Raw genomic sequence first — 17,513 nt, 5'->3', positions numbered from 1 at the left:
AAGAAGGGATTGGTTAAGTAAGTACTGTTTAAGTTATACCCTGACATATTATATGCTCCTTGGAAATAACATAGAATAATATTTAATTACCATTGAATACTCACCAGTTAGTATTAACAAAACTAGCAGGTTATGAATATTATACGCAATATTATTCCAATTTCAGAGGAAATAAAAAAAGACTGATAGCATCTGTACCAAAAAGTGAAGAGTGTTTCTCTCTGAGTGCTTCAATTATGAGTGGTTGTTTTTCTTTGTATTGTTCAATGTTTTCAAATTTCTGCAACCTATATGGCTCAGGAAAAAGATATTTTTAAAGATATCTTGGCTATTAACAAAGTAACTGTAATTTAACACTGAAAATAGCTTAACAGTAAATCATTTTTATTGACTACCTTTTATCATCAAAAAGTTTGACAACAAATCTATGTTTGTTTGTTTGTTTTAATACAGAAATCCTAAATGGTGGCGTCTATGTAGACCAGAACAAGTTTCTTTGTTATACAGACACAATTCATTGGCAAGATATTGTTCGGAATCCATGGCCTTCCAACCTGACTCTGGTGTCAACAAATGGTAGCTCAGGATGTGAGTAGCATTATCCTTTTTAATGTCTCAAAAGATTCTTCTACCTCTTGTTTTCACAAGAATGGCTTATGTTTATCATGTCATTAATAGTATTTTGAATTTTGACTGCATCCATTGAAATGTTTATTTATGTATGACAGGACATTCTTTTTGCTTCTAATTAACTCTCTTTTTAGAATGATACTCCCCCTTTACAAATTCTCATTGTCTTAACCTGATCCTTTTTGCTAAATCTAAATTATTTTACCATATTTCTAATGTCTAAGCATGTGGCCCATTGTCCATAAACTTAAGGCTGGTGTGTAACTGCTACTTCAACTCTTTGTGACTCATATACCACTGAGAAAAAGGTAGTAGAACAAAAATGTACTTTCCTATTCACTGAATTTGTTAGATAAGAAATAAAAACCAGTGAAAATTTTAGAATTCCTAAGCCTTCATTTACCCCTAAAACCTTCATGGTAGTACCTTATGACAATTCTAAACACTATAAATAGAATGGAGAAATATATATTTCATACAGAAGAAATATATATTACATTCTGGTTTTAGTCATTAGCCTAATAAACTAGCCAATTTCCCATTCTTAAAGTGTATAGTATTTCTACAACAGAGGATTTATTAGATTCAAACTGTTTAATATGATTAAATGATAAGCAAGTAATATTTGAACTCTCATTAAAGCCTTTGGAAATTATTCTGCTGGGAATCTGTTTCACTTTTATACAGCAGGCTGTGTTGTCCCCACATTTATTATTACTGACATATGTATGAGAACAGAATGTTTATCAAGAATTACCCTGGGTTTTATATTTCTCATCTATTATTATATGTTTCCCATCTGAAATCATAACTATCTTCATAGTGTTCAATGATTATTTGCAATAGTACTGATTGTGTTATAGCACTTTTGTAGGAAATCAAATTCCAAGGGACAATTATTAAACTTCTTGATGGTCCTAATAACAGAGAAATATGAATATACTTGACAAAACTGACAGCTGTGTTTCTAATAAGTGGCTAAAACTTTCTTTAAAAAGTAAAGTAACATAATTTGCTTGTCACCTTTAAGCAGAAATTTGTATGAGATATCATCTTTGTTCAACAGTGTTCAAGTTGCATACCTTGTAAAATTATATGTGAATGAAAAATTGAATCTGTCCACACTAACAAAGCAAATGATGTGCTTCAGACATGGCCTCCATTTTTCAGTCTGCCCATACCATAGTACACTTTATATGAGGGGGGAAAATCATAAGGTTTGGATAAGAGGAAAGGCCTACTGACTTTCAGATTATTAGTTATTAGCCTATAATGCATGAATGAGATCAGGCAAGAATAAAGCCCAAGATAGAAGCCAAAGGGAATGTGTCCACCAGCCGTACAGGATGTGGAGCAGGAAAGGTGTGAGGGATTTACTGCACTTTCACAGATGGTATCTCTTTGTGTTATTCTTTTGAGGGCAAATTTGGATGTTTGTGGCTATAATTAGGCACCAGTAGCTGTATTTTTTTTGCATGCAAATAATTGCAGGTACAAAAACTATAAATGCAGAGTAGAATCATAACAAATGATTCTTTACAGATTAACCACCAATTGCTTGTTGAAGTTTTATTCTTTACATATGAGTTTTATTTGCTGACACATTATATACAGTGCATGATACCATATCTGATAATAATAAATTGGATGGCCTTGAATATTGGTTTTTCCATGGCTTTATCCTGAGTCAGTTTCTTCACTTGCCTTCTCCCCATGGGTGATTACTGGCTGTTCTCATGGTTTAAAATTCAGCTTCCCCACTAAGTACCAGAACTACCCACCACCAACCAATCAAATCACCCAAGTTAAGACGTTGGTAGGCATCACTGAGTTCACCTTATCTTTGGTTCTTGACATTTATTTAATTGCTAAATCATGCTGAATTTGCCTATTTCTTCATTGTACATATTTTTTAATACCATTGCTCTAGCTCAAGACTTCGTCTGTTGCCTGAATTCCTGGAACAGTCTCTGAATTCTTAATATTTTTTGAGGACATGACCCTTGTAGCATTCTGGTGAACCCATAGCCCCCTTCTCATAATATTTAAAATAAATAAATAGGCTCAAAATGAATATTTTATATCATCAATTAATATGTATAAAATCAATAAATTTATAAAATAAATTATAAAGGATTACAACAAAATAAATTAAATTGAAATACACCTATCAGCATACTTTATGTGATATAGTAATACACTTCTTTATTATTATATTACATAAAGTATTCTAACAGTGGGATTAATATGTAATACAGTTTGAAATAGTAATTGGCATAAATATTATTTTAAAAAGGGAAGTCACTTTAACAAATGGTGTTGGGAAAACTGGATAGCCACAGACACAAAAATGAAGTTAGATTTTTATCTTATGCTATATATAAAATTAACTCAACATGGTTTAAAGACTTAAATATGAGACCCAAAACTAATGTAACATTTCCCCCATCAAGTTCAAGAACCTCATAAATTCTATCCACAGCCCCTTTAGGGGCCCAAGAACCCTTGGTTAAGAGCCCCTGTGTTTAACTACTCTCCTTGCCTTCAGTCCTGACAACTCCACCTGACAAAATGCCAGCAAGAGCTGTATTTAATGGAAATCTAACCATGACCTTGTCTAAAAACACTGTCACTGCAACTGACTAATGTAGGGTCAAAACCAACAACTTGGAGTTTTCAGCAGATTCCTACTTATTTTCCCCCTCTATAGAATGAGTTCTTAAAATTTCTTTGTCTTCACTGCCCTTCCTCTTTTGTTTGCTGGGCAAATTTTATTCATACTTTAAGGTACTCATCAGTTGTTATCTCTTCTAAGAAGTGTTCTCTTCTATAAGCGAGATTAGGTAACTTTTCCTGTGTAACCCTATAATAAGCAGTGCTGAACCCTAGCATTGTCTCACTCTAAAATGAAAAGTCCTTGTGGACAAGGTCCAATTCATCATCCTGTCCTCTGTTCTAGCACATGATAGATGGATAACAGATACATACTGAATAAATAGATAAATAAATGAAATAGATCAGGTCATAAATAGGAAAATCAGATGAATTCAAGTTATATTTTATTCCATCCATCACTTATATTTAAGAGAATGGATGTGAAGAATAAATTATAATCCACAGACAGGTATTTTATCCATTTCAAATCTATTTCAGGTAAAGATGGCAATACACATGTATATGCTTAATTTAATTTATACTTATATAATTATGTTACACTATTTCTATTAATTATATTTATGTTCTATTTATATTTTATTATATTTATAATAATTATAAAATATGCGTCTACTTTTCTTTTAGTGTTTGGAGACACTGATTTGTTTAATAATTGTAAATATGTTCAAATCACATAATTTTGACAAAGAATTTAAGGATAATTCATTCTTAAGTGATATTTTGCAAAGTATTTCTTAACGTAGGCTTTTGGGTTTTGGTACAATACTAATTCTTTTTTTTTTTTCTTTATTGGAGTATAATTGCTTTACAATGTTGTGTTAGTTTCTGCTGTATAACAAAGTGAATCAGCTATATGTATACATATATCCCCATATCCCCACCCCACCCCTCTAGGTGGTCACAAAGCACCGAGCTGATCTCCCTGAATCTAAAAAAAAAATTCTGATGAACCTAGGGGTGGGGCAGGAATAAGGACACAGCTGTAGAGAATGGACTGAGTACTAATTCTTAAAGCAGAAAAGTGCAATGTTTTCAAGAGCAACCTGGCTTTTTATTGACATACTTTTTGGCTATAATTGAAACAATGAGGAAAAGGTTTGAAGTGTGTGGAAAAACAATTTTTAAATGATACTACTTCTTTCAAAATATGTTATTTTGGAATAATTTTAACCAAATTGTATTTTTCAAAATATTTGAGATACTTCAGTCTAAACTTTAGCAGGATAAAGTAGAGACGAGTGTCTTTTTTCTTGTACAGATCCCTAGCAAGACTTCTCTAACATTCTAACATCCTTGAATAGCTATGTCAATAGGGCCTGTGCAACAAGCTGCCCTTCAGAGTGAAAAAAAATCATATAGTGAGTTATGTTTCACTTACCTGGAGCTCTATAATAACGCTCATCAACATGAGAATATCAAAATGATGGAAATTACTTGCCCTCTAACAATTAAGCAAATGGAAGTAGATCAGAACCTGAACATGGAAAAATAGACAACGATATTTTCCAAGAAGAAGATGTATAGTTAAGAGAATGGATTTAGGAGGCTAACAGGCTTGTTTGAAATCTAACATTGCCTCTTACTAGTTATGTGACCTTGGGCAAGTCACTTATGCTCTCAGCATCTCCATTTCCACGACTATAAAAGGAGAGAGTCAAGAGCTGAGCTGAGCCGCTAGATTTCATGGTGGTCAGTTAAGACAAAGAACCAAAAAGAAGGTAACACTCAAGCTTTTAATCACTTAAGGCAATAGTATAAGCAAGAAGCTGCAGTGGAAAAAGGACCAAGTCCTCCACCGTGCCATTTTTCACCATGGAACAGCTCCAGGAGAGAGTCAGATGGATCAGACTGATCAACACAAACACAGGAAATTGTCTCACTGCTGAGGGAGCCCCCAAGCAAAGGCTCCTGCCTGAAGTTTTATGGATCTGGGGGCCAGAAGGGAGAGGGGAGGGAGGAAGAGGGGAAAGGGCTGAGAGTGGGAAAGTACTGAGTAATGAGCCAGAGTGGGTTCCCCCCACCCCTCTAAGGACATTTCAGCAAAGGCACCCAAGGTAGGCACTTGAAAAAGAGGCCTCCTACTGGAAGCACCTGGGCTAGGAATGTCAACATGCTTAAAAGCATGGCTTGTCAGGGAGCCCTGAGTCCTCCTTGAAAGCAGCTCCCTTCAGAGACCTCAGCACATTGACTGTGCACCACCTTTGCTGTAAGGAGGGCTGCTTTCCTCTGTGAGGGCTGCCAGGTAAAGCCTTCATAGCTACCTATGGTCAGGCTTGAAAGATCACACATAGGTTCTTGGCTAAGAGCTTATATTATCAACTTCCTAGGGTTATTATGGATTATTATGAGGAAGAAATGAGTTAATATGAGTCAAAATTTGAGTAATTTCTCATAGTAAAGGAATAAGGTGTCTTCTGATTAAGATTTGTTTTTTTCATATGACTTGACCATATGTGGACAGAATTATTTTTATATGTGACAGTTACATTTTCATTATATATTAATTAGTTGATATTCTATTATGTTTCTGTTTCATGTGTGTTTTAGCATCCAGAAGATAGTATTTCATAGCTTGATCTCACTGAGACACTGAAAGCTACAACTCAGATGCTGCAGATCCTAGTCTTTTTTTTTAGCTTACACCAGATGCACCTCTCATTCTCAATTGCTTTCTAAAACCAAATACCAGCTAATGACACAGTGGGAGTGTGGGGGAATTGGAAGATTCATAAAAGAGCATTAAGTTCACAAACATAATCTGAAGACCAATCGTTTGTTTAAACCAGATGTTCCACCTGCATTAAAACCATTAGTAGGGCCTCCCTGGTGGCGCAGTGGTTGAGAGTCCGCCTGCCGATGCACGGGACACAGCTTCGTGTCCCGGTCCGGGAAGATCCCACATGCCGCGGAGCGGCTGGGCCCGTGAGCCATGGCCGCTGAGCCTGCGCGTCCGGAGCCTGTGCTCCGCAACGGGAGAGGCCACAACAGTGAGAGGCCCGCGTACCGCAAAAAAAAAAAAAAAAAAAAATTAGTAAAACTTAAAACTATATTTTTCTTTTAATGACTCTTACATATCTTAATAATTGTCTGCTCCTAACTAATACTGCATGTTGTGTCCTATCTAGAAAATTTTGTTGAACTAGAAAATAATCGGATGTCAAAATACAGTTAAACTTGATTTTCTTAGTTTATCACCTGTTGCTACTCCTTCAGTGTTAAAATAGTTACGTAAAATACATGCACTCTTCAAAGTTTAGAATTTTGTAGTAGAATAAAAAACAAAATTTGCCCACAGTGCATTTCAATACAGCTTCAGTTCCTGTGTATTATATACACACATATCCACTTTTACATAAATGCATATATAGAATCAAATTATGCATATTGTTTTTAAAAGTTTTAAGATAAAAGTTTTAATTAGGGAAATAGAAAAATGTGAAAACGCATTAGAAAGCCTAAATGAATCTGCATGAACCCAAAAGATAGTTCTTTGAAAAGATGTATAAAATAAATTCTTCATGAATCTCATCTGACAAAACAAAAGAACTAAAAATCACTTATTGAATTCAGATGCAATTTTTCTAAACAAAATATTAGCAAACAGAATAGAATCTAGGAATATATGTTAAGAAAATAAGAGCAAGTGGCAGTTCTGCCATATTTTTTATCTGTTGGTGAGAGAGTAGGGACTTGAATCTTACCCTTATCTGAGAGGGCCTTTATCATTATATTTATAAGAAGAGGTTTTCCAGGTTGACTGAAATTCACTCCAGGATAAACTGTTACGTAAGAATGTTACAAGATACAAGCACAATGTATCTGCTAGCTTGGTTTTCTTATTCTTTAGTTTCCTGGAATAAGAGTGCATTGTATCACTTTTTGAATAAATTTTTTATGACAAATCTTTATTTTCATCAAATGCAATAGTTTTCTTTCAATTAACTTTTTCATTAAATAGTATATGTACATAAAATTAAAGAAGTATGATCTTTGCTTTCTAGAAAGTGATAGAATATTCCTCAGGGGTACTTTACCTCAACCCCAGGTGGCAGAATGGAAGAATTCTCCCACAATAGACCTTTCCTAGCTCAGCTCAGTTCTCATATTTATCATGCATATCATGGGGTACTTTATTTTATTGCAAATCATATATATATATGCATTTACATATAATATATACTTATAAAGTAAACATAGTGTATAAATGTGTGTACACACACACATACACTTACATATACACACATTGGCCTCAATAGTTTATGATTATAAATTAGTTTTCACTTTCCTTTTACATATAAACCACCTAAAATCTGGAATAAGTTCCATAGTCTCTCCACTCTGGCTGTGTTCTCTTACTGCCAACCGCAGCTTCTGCCACAAATGACTACAGTAAACCTCACAGCTGTACTGTGTCCCTCAACTGCTGTGAAGACCCACTATACCCCCAATTTCCTCAAAGCATAAATGACATTAGTTATTAACAAGATTTTGCTAATAATAATAATGTTTATTGAGGGACAGAGAGGCCCAAACTTGATTTTTGTGTTCCTGCTCTTGTGGTGTAGGTGAGGATATCCCTAACTATTGGGACCCTCTGACCATTTGTAAACCTTAAGAACCGACTCTTTTATTGTCTGCTAGGCTTTTTGCCCCTTCTCCAGATGAAGCCTCCTTTCATTTTCTGTTTCTGAATTAGTAGAAACACCAATTCATTGCATAAGATAATGCCCACTCCAGGCATCGAATATAATGTGGCTTCCTTAGAAAGGTTTTAGTAGTACATGTCCCCAAGCATCATTTCTTCAGTCTAAAATTATATCATGTCAGTAGTGTGCCGGTAAATGTTTAATAACCTCTCTTCACAAAATAAAGAAGAAAACACGCCAATTTGTAGAGTTTGCTGATTTTCATGGTGTAAACATTCCTAATGTTATCCTTTTTTAGCAACCAATGTGGATTTTGGAAGAGATGCCCACTTAGCATACATTTAGGTAGTGTTTCCAGCATAGAGAGTCAATAGATGTGAACTAATCAGGAAATAATGAATTTTAAGTATATATTGCCTTTTTAAAATAAAATTTAAATTGTGGGTTTATATATGTTAATATTTAGTAATGGCTGCCTTTAAGAACCAGCTCTCACAATTATAGAAAATCTGACAGTCAGCTAGTCAGCTAAGTACACTGCTATCATGTGTGAACATCAGTAGCCCTGTGTAGGTAATGCTGGGCTAAGCCCAGTACAGTGCTTATCATTTCTCCCTGTAAGGATGCAAAAGGAAAATTAAGCATACACATCATACATGGTATGAACTGATCATGGACCCTAGTCTCCTCTGGGGCAAATGGTGAATAAACACACACACACACACACATACACACACACATGCACACATACACACAACTCAGGAAAGAATAACCTCTTTAGAGACAAGCCAGTTTAACTCAAAATTTATAGAGGAAAATATCTTCAGGGTCATATTCTGCTAACATTTTTCATTTAAATTATTAAACAGTATACTTAGCTTCTGCATTCATGTTAACTTCTTACACTCGAGATTTCCTCAAGAATAACAGATAGAAGTTACCTATCTGTTTAGCCTTTCACTAAAAGCCTTGCTTACAGAGTAAGCCTCTTACCCTCTCAAAGTAAACTGAGTTTCTGCCTCAAAGATTGATTCCTCTGTACCCCACAAGCATACTGCTCTAGCTCTTAAAATGTTCAAATTTCTACCTTCAAATAAATCTTCATGACCATAGCTTGTTGGAAGGAAATAGCAGAGGTGTTGTGTATCATGGTCTAGCATTACAAAAGGCAAGGGTTTTTATGTCCAATGATAAGTAGATTAATGGTTTCCAAACTTGGACATTTGTCAGAATCTACTCCCAGAGATTCTCACTGGGTAAGTTTGGTTTAAGGATGGGAGGCTACCTATCATCAAAGTTCTCTAATTGATTCTAGCGACAGGTTTAAGTAGCACTGATCTGGTGTAGGATTTCTATGCTAGTAAAATGATTAGCAAAGCCTATTATGATTAAGATATCTCAGACCTATGCTGATTCAAAATTGATGTAGAATATATAGGCTTGCTGCAAATGAGCACCACCAAATACATGAGTCCCCTCTTAGAGAATATGTAGTGCTCTGTTGTCATGTGAAACTTCCTTCACTAATTTCATTGATAACTATAGCAATGCTTTAAGGGCCTGTGACCTTTTGGGCCTGATATATGACATGCATTGAAAGAACTGTATTTCTAATTCTTATAGAAAGTCTGTAAGGTAGATATTAAGAGTCCCATTTGGGGTGGCTGAGATAAATTTTTAGCAATAATGACTCGCTTTCTTCCAGTGAATGGTGTGAAAAGATCAAAATTTTATGAAATAGCAGGTCTCTAAGTTCAAATTGTCAAGTTAAGGGCAGCCATCAAGATTTTATTGTTTGTCTGAGATTACTTTAGATTTTAACAAGTCTTTTCACTTATGGAAATTTTCATTGTAAAAAATATATCATTACTTAACTAAAAGTTGCTGATATTATGAAAATGGTTTTCATACTGTTCAGAGTGGAAAAAGGCCATGCAATCAGAATAATCAGCTTTTCTTTGAAGTAGTAACTCCTAACATTTTTAGAAATGGAAAGTTTTTGGAATTAGAGATCTTTAGCAATGAATAATGTCTTTTTTATTGGAAAAAAAAAGTAATAAGAGCTACACACTTTGAATTGGGTAACAATCACAGAAAATCTAATAAAAGTAATATAATCAAAAATAAATCTTTCCCAATATCTTATAGATGGGTGAATGGATAGGCAAAAGGTGGTATATACATACAATGGAATGTTATTCTGCCTGGAAAAGCAGGAAATTCTGACATACACTACAACCGGGCTGAACCTTGAGGAAATTATACTAAGTGAAATAAACCAGTCACAAGAAGACACATACCATATGATCCTTACTTATATGCAATACTTAGAGTAGTCAAAATCATAAAGACAGAAAATATAGTGGTGGTTGCAGGGGCTGGAGGTGCAGGGAGAATGGGGAGCTACTGTTTAATGAGTATATTTCAGTTTTATAAGATGGAAAGAGTTATGGGGTAGATGGTGGTAATTGTTATACAACAATGTGAGTGTATTAGTACCCCGACCTGTACACTTAAAACCAGTTAAGATGTAAAATTTATGTTATGCGTATTTTTCCACAATAAAAAAAAAATATTTGAAATGTAAAGCTAGGAACATTAACGAAAGTGACTGTCAGTAAGAGACCTCTGGTGATCTTCCACATTTTTTATTCTATTTTTTTCTACAATTTAAAAAAATGTCCCCCTATGTAATGTTTTGAGTCATCCTGCTATAAGAGGATTTGCAAATAATTCTAAGCTTGGAAGAATTAGGTGTAGGGGTTGAAATGCTAAGTTGATCAAAATTGACTTAAATTTTCAGAAAGTTTGAAACTTATCCAAACCAAATAAAATTCTATGTGGACTCAAATAACAAGTACTTGATTAATATGAAAGAGATTACAGAGCATTCCATGGTTGATTTTTTGTTTTAAACCTAAAGCCCTGTTTGTATACTGATGTTTAAAGCAACTATGTAGAATTGAATGAAAATTGTGCTGAATCCACTCAGTTTTACCCTCTACTATTTTTCTCTGATTTGTTTACTCTGTAATGGGTTAAAAGTGATTATGTTTATGTCTGTGTCCTGTTCTACAACCATCATTCATGGATTTCCTTACATGCTTATTCCTGCTTACTAATGTAACTTTTTTCCTGAAACTCAATTGCACAATTAAGTAGAATTTAAAGAGCTTACATTTTCCTTTTCTTCTCTAATTTCTCATCACTTAGAGAAAGCTAGGAACTGAAAGAAAAAAGTAACTGAAAATGGTGTATTCAGGTTTTCCCTTTCATACCATTTGCAAAGAAGTTTCAGACGTCTTCCCTCTCCTATCGGTTCCACTCACTACGCCACTTTTATTTTGCAGGTTGGAGCAGAGGTGGGCGAAAGACTACTAGTTACGCTGGAGGGTTGGAGCAGGGGAGCCAGCATCCCTACAATGAGCTGGGGAAAGATGAATAAGGAGATCAAGCTGCTAACCCACTTAGCAATCTTTCAAGCCTAGATTGTTGCAAGCAACCCTATGCAACTTTTATTTAATTCTTTGCTGCCTGGCACGAACAAATTATGTTCTATTTAGAGGTGATTCTTTCGGCAATTGTAGGTGCTTTTTCTAAGCAGGGAAGAGAAAATGGAAAGGAAATTACGCAGTGACATTTCTCTTAAAGTTCTCCTTTAAGTATATGTAAGGGAAATATATAAAAGAAAAAAACCCCACCTTGATTAAAAAAATGTACAAAGGAAAAGTCATCTCAAAATTAGGTGTCCTGATAAGCCACTTTTATTCTCCTACCTCCTCACACTTTATTAAACTAAGACTTTGATCTAAGTAGCCTTTTAAAAAATATTTTCTATAGAATCAGTTCAAACTCTGTACTCTGGAAGTAGAATACAGCGTCAGAAGAGCTATCTATACGCCCAACTTGCTAGTTACTTTGTTGATAATTAACTATTACGAGTTAATAGTTTTATCAAAATGTGTTTTTCAGAATAAAGAAATTTGCTTTGCTAGAAATAAATACCATGATAAAACTAAAATTTTTTTTTTACATCTTTATTGGAGTATAATTGCTTTACAGTGGTGTGTTAGTTTCTGCTTTATAACAAAGTGAATCAGTTATACATCTGTTCCCATATCTCTTCCCTCTTGCGTCTCCCTCCCACCCTCCCTATCCCACGCCTCCAGGCGGTCACAAAGCACCGAGCTGATCTCCCTGTGCTATGCGGCTGCTTCCCACTAGCTATCTACCTTACGTTTGGTAGTGTATATATGTCCATGCCTCTCTCTCGCTTTGTCACAGCTTACCCTTCCCCTCCCCATATCCTCAAGTCCATTCTCTAGTAGGTCTGTGTCTTTATTCCTGTCTTACCACTACGTTCTTCATGACATTTTTTTTTCTTAAATTCCATATATATGTGTTAGCATACGGTATTTGTCTTTCTGTTTCTGACTTACTTCACTCTGTATGACAGACTCTAGGTCTATCCACCTCATTACAAATAGCTCAATTTCGTTTATTTTTATGGCTGAGTAATATTCCATTGTATATATGTGCCACATCTTCTTTATCCATTCATCCTATGATGGACACTTAGGTTGTTTCCATCTCCGGGCTATTGTAAATAGAGCTGCAATGAACATTTTGGTACATGACTCTTTTTGAATTATTGTTTTCTGAGGGTATATGTCCAGTAGTGGGATTGTTGGGTCATATGGTAGTTCTATTTGTAGTTTTATAAGGAACCTCCACACTGTTCTCCACAGTGGCTGTATCAATTTACATTCCCACCAACAGTGCAAGAGGGTTCCCTTTTCTCCACATCCTCTCCAACATTTATTGTTTCTAGATTTTTTGATGATGGCCATTCTGATTGGTGTGAGATGATATCTCATTGTAGTTCTGATTTGCATTTCTCTAATGATTAATGAAGTTGAGCATTCTTTCATGTGTTTGTTGGCAGTCTGTATATCTTCTTTGGAGAAATGTCTATTTAGGTCTTCTGCCCATTTTTGGATTGGGTTGTTTGTTTTTTTGTTATTGAGCTGCATGAGCTGCTTATAAACTTTGGAGATTAATCCTTTGTCAGTTGCTTCATTTGCAAATATTTTCTCCCATTCTGAGGGTTGTCTTTGGTCTTATTTATGGTTTCCTTTGCTGTTCAAAATCTTTGAAGTTTCATTAGGTCCCACTTGTTAATTTTTGTTTTTATTTCCATTTCTCTAGGAGGTGGGGCAAAAAGGATCTTGCTGTGATTTATGTCATAGAGTGTTCTGCCTATGTTTTCCTCTAAGAGTTTGATAGTTTCTGGCCTTACATTTAGGTCTTTAATCTATTTTGAGCTTATTTTTGTGTATGGTGTTAGGGAGTGATCTAATCTCATACTTTTACATGTACCTGTCCAGTTTTCCCAGCACCACTTATTGAAGAGGCTGTCCTTTCTCCACTGTATATTCCTGCCTCCTTTATCAAAGATAAGGTGACCATATGTGCATGGGTTTATCTCTGGGCTTTCTATTCTGTTCCATTGATCTATCTTTCTGTTTTTGTGTCAGTACTATACTGTCTTGATTACTGTAGCTTTGTAGTATAGTCTGAAGTCAGGGAGCCTGATTCCTCTAGCTCCGTTTTTCGTTCTCAAGATTGCTTTGGCTATTTGGAGTCTTTTGTGTTTCCATACAAATTGTGAAATTTTTTTTTCTAGTTCTGTGAAAAATACCAGTGGTAGTTTGATAGGGATTTCATTGAATCTGTAGATTGCTTTGGGTAGTAGAGTCATTTTCACAATGTTGATTCTTCCAATCCAAGAACATGGTATATCTCTCCATCTATTTGTATCATCTTTAATTTCTTCATCAGTGTCTTATAATTTTCTGCATACAGTTCTTTTGTCTCCTTACGTAGGTTTATTCCTACATATTTTATTCTTTTTGTTGCAGTGGTAAATGGGAGTGTTTTCTTGATTTCACTTTCAGATTGTTCATCATTAGTGTATAGGAATGCCAGAGATTTCTGTGCATTAATTTTGTATCCTTCTACTTTACCAAATTCATTGATTAGCTCTAGTAGTTTTCTGGTAGCATCTTTAGGATTCTCTATGTATAGTATCATGTCATCTGCAAACAGTGACAGCTTTACTTCTTCTTTTCCGATTTGGATTCCTTTTATTTCCTTTTCTTCTCTGATTGCTGTGGCTAAAACTTCCAAAACTATGCTGAATAAGAGTGGTGAGAGTGGGCAACCTTATCTTGTTCCTGCTTTTAGAGGAAAAGCTTTCAGTTTTTCACCATTGAGGACAATGTTGGCTGTGGGTTTGTCATATATGGCCTTTATTATGTTGAGAAAAGTTCCCTCTATGCCTACTTTCTGCAGGGTTTTTATCATAAATGGGTGTTAAATTTTGTCAAAAGCTTTCTCTGCATCTATTGAGATGATCATATGGTTTTTCTCCTTCTGTTTGTTAATATGATTTATCACATTGATTGTTTTGTGTATATTGAAGAATCCTTGTATTCCTGGAATAAACCCCACTTGATCATGGTCTATGATCCTTTTAATGTGCTGTTGGATTCTGTTTGCTAGTATTTTGTTGAGGATTTTTGCATCTATGTTCATCAGCGATATTGGCCTGTAGTTTTCTTTCTTTGTGACATCCTTGTCTGGTTTTGGTATCAGGGTGATGGTGGCCTCGTAGAATGAGTTTGGAAGTGTTCCTCCCTCTGCTATATTTTGGAAGAGTTTGAGAAGGATAGGTGTTAGCTCTTCTCTAAATGTTTGATAGAATTCGCCTGTGAAGCCATCTGGTCCTGGGCTTTTCTTTGTTGGAAGATTTTTAATCGCACTTTCAATGTCAGTGCTTGTGATTGGTCTGTTCATATTTTCTATTTCTTCCTGATTCAGTCTTGGCAGGTTGTGCATTTCTAAGAATTTGTCCTTTTCTTCCAGGTTGTTCATTTTATTGGCATAGAGTTGCTCGTAGTAATCTCTCATGATCTTTTGTATTTCTGCAGTGTCAGTTTTTACTTCTTGTTTTTCAATTCTAATTCTGGTGATTTGAGTCTTCTCCCTTTTTTTCTTGATGAGTCTGGCTAATGGTTTATGAATTTTGTTTATCTTCTAAAAGAACCAGCTTTTAGTTTTATCGATCTTTGCTATCGTTTCATTCATTTCTTTTTCATTTATTTCTGATCTGATTTTTATGATTTCTTTCCTTCTGCTAACTTTGGTTTTTTTTTTTTTTGTTCTTCTTTCTCTAATTGCCTTAGGTGCAAGGTTAGGTTATTTATTTGAGATGTTTCCTTTTTCTTAAGGTAGTATTGTATTGCTATAAACTTCCCTCTTAGAACTGCTTTTGCTGCATCCCATAGATTTTGGGCCGTCGTGTCTCCATTGTCATTTGTTTCTAGGTATTTTTTTATTTCCTCTTTGATTTCTTCAGTGATCACTTCATTATTAAGTAGGGTATTGTTTAGCCTCCATGTGTTTGTATTTTTTACAGATCTTTTCCCTGTAATTGATATCTAGTCTTATAACATTGTGGTTGGAAAAGATACTTGAAACAATTTCAATTTTCTTAAATTAACCAAGGCTTGACTTGTGACCCAAGATATGATCTATCCTGGAGAATGTTCCATGAGCACTTGAGAAGAATGTGTATTCTGCTGTTTTTGGATGGAATGTCCTATAAATATCAATTAAGTCCATCTTGTTTAATGTATCATTTAAAGCTTGTGTTTCCTTATTTATTTTCATTTTGGATGATCTGTCCATTGGTGAAAGTGGGGTGTTAAAGTCCCCTACTATGAATGTGTTACTGTCAATTTCCCATTTTATGGCTGTTAGTATTTGCCTTATATATTGAGGTGCTCCTATACTGAGTGCCTAAATATTTAAAATTGTTATATCTTCTTCTTGGATCGATCCCTTGATCATTATGTAGTGTCCTTCTTTGTCTCTTCTAATAGTCTTTATTTTAAAGTCTATTTTTTCTGATATGAGAATTGCTACTCCAGCTTCTTTTGGTTTCCATTTGCATGAAATATCTTTTTCCATCCCCTTACTTTCAGTCTGTACATGTCTCTAGGTCTGAAGTGGGTCTCTTGTAGACAGCAAATATATGGGTCTTGTTTTTGTATCCAGTCAGCCAATCTGTGTCTTTTGGTGGGAGCATTTAATCCATTTACATTTAAGATAATTATCGATATGTATGTTCCTATTCCCATTTTCTTAATTGTTTTGGGTTCGTTATTGTAGGTCTTTCCTTCTCTTGTGTTTCTTGCCTAGAGAAGTTCCTTTAGCAGTTGCTGTAAAGCTGGTTTGGTGGTGCTGAACTCTCTCAGCTTTTGCTCGTCTGTAAAGGTTTTAACTTTTCCATCAAATCTGAATGAGATCCTTGCTGGGTAGTGTAATATTGGTTGCAGGTTTTTCTCCTTCATCACTTTAAATATGTCCTGCCAGTCCCTTCTGGCTTGCAGAGTTTCTGCTGAAAGATCAGCTGTTAACCTTATGGGGATTCCCTTGTGTGTTATTTGTTGTTTTTCCCTTACTGCTTTTAATATGTTTTCTTTGTATTTAATTTTTGACAGTTTGATTAATATGTGTCTTGGTGTATTTCTCCTTGCATTTATCCTGTATGGGACTCTCTGTGCTTCCTGGACTTGATTAACTATTTCCTTTCCCATATTAGGGAAGTTTTCAACTTTAATCTCTTCAAATATTTTCTCAGTCCCTTTCTTTTTCTCTTGTTATTCTGGAACCCTTATAATTCGAATGTTGGTGCATTTAATGTTGTCCCAGAGGTCTCTGAGACTGTCCTCAGTTCTTTTCATTCTTTTTTCTTTATTCTGCTCTGCAGTAGTTATTTCCACTATTTTATCTTCCAGGTCACTTATCCGTTCTGCCTCAGTTATTCTGTTATTGATCCCATCTAGAGTAGTTTTCATTTCATTTATTGTGTTTTTCATCATTGCTTGTTTCATCTTTAGTTCTTCTAGGTCCTTGTTAAATGTTTCTTGCATTTTGTCCATTCTATTTCCAAGATTGTGGATCATCTTTACTATCATTATTCTGAATTCTTTTTCGGGTAAACTGCCTATTTCCTCTTCATTTGTTAGGTCTGGTGGGTTTTTATCTTGCTCCTTCATCTGCTGTGTGTTTTTCTGTCTTCTCATTTTGCTTATCTTACTGTGTTTGGGATCTCCTTTTTGCAGGCTGCAGGTTCGTAGTTACCATTGTTTATGGTGTCTGTCCCCAGTGGCTAAGGTTAGTTCAGTGGGTTGTGTAGGCTTCCTGGTGGAGGGGACTAGTGCCTGTGTTCTGGTGGATGAGGCTGGATCTTGTCTTTCTGATGGGCAGGTCCACGTCTGGTGGTGTGTTTTGGGGTGTCTGTGGACTTATTATGATTTTAGGCAGCCTCTCTGCTAATGGGTGAGGTTGTGTTCCTGTCTTGCTAGTTGTTTGGCATAGGATGTCCAGCACTGTAGCTTGCTGGTCGTTGAGTGAAGCTGGGTGTTGGTGTTGAGATGGAGATCTCTCGGAGATTTTCGCCATTCGATATTATGTGGAGCTGGGAGGTCCCTT

At 35.3% G+C, this 17,513-nt stretch overlaps 1 protein-coding gene across 2 annotated transcripts in view; it reads left to right on the top strand.

Annotated features, from left to right (window-relative positions):
* The window catches only part of ERBB4 (erb-b2 receptor tyrosine kinase 4), a gene marked incomplete at both ends in the record, with an annotated part of 1,126,414 nt that overhangs the window by 746,847 nt on the left and 362,054 nt on the right, over nt 1-17,513 (top strand). For both annotated transcript variants that reach the window (XM_082841669.1, XM_082841668.1), the window contains one exon: nt 454-588. In XM_082841669.1, coding sequence (XP_082697795.1) covers nt 454-588 — 135 coding nt within the window. The remainder of the gene's footprint in view (nt 1-453; nt 589-17,513) is intronic.

Source organism: Leucopleurus acutus (assembly GCF_964270905.1).
Source record: "Leucopleurus acutus genome assembly, chromosome: 6".
NCBI classification, from domain to species: Eukaryota; Metazoa; Chordata; class Mammalia; order Artiodactyla; family Delphinidae; genus Leucopleurus; species Leucopleurus acutus.
Note: the sequence above shows the minus strand (reverse complement) of the source record. Positions and strands in the feature narration are given on the sequence as shown.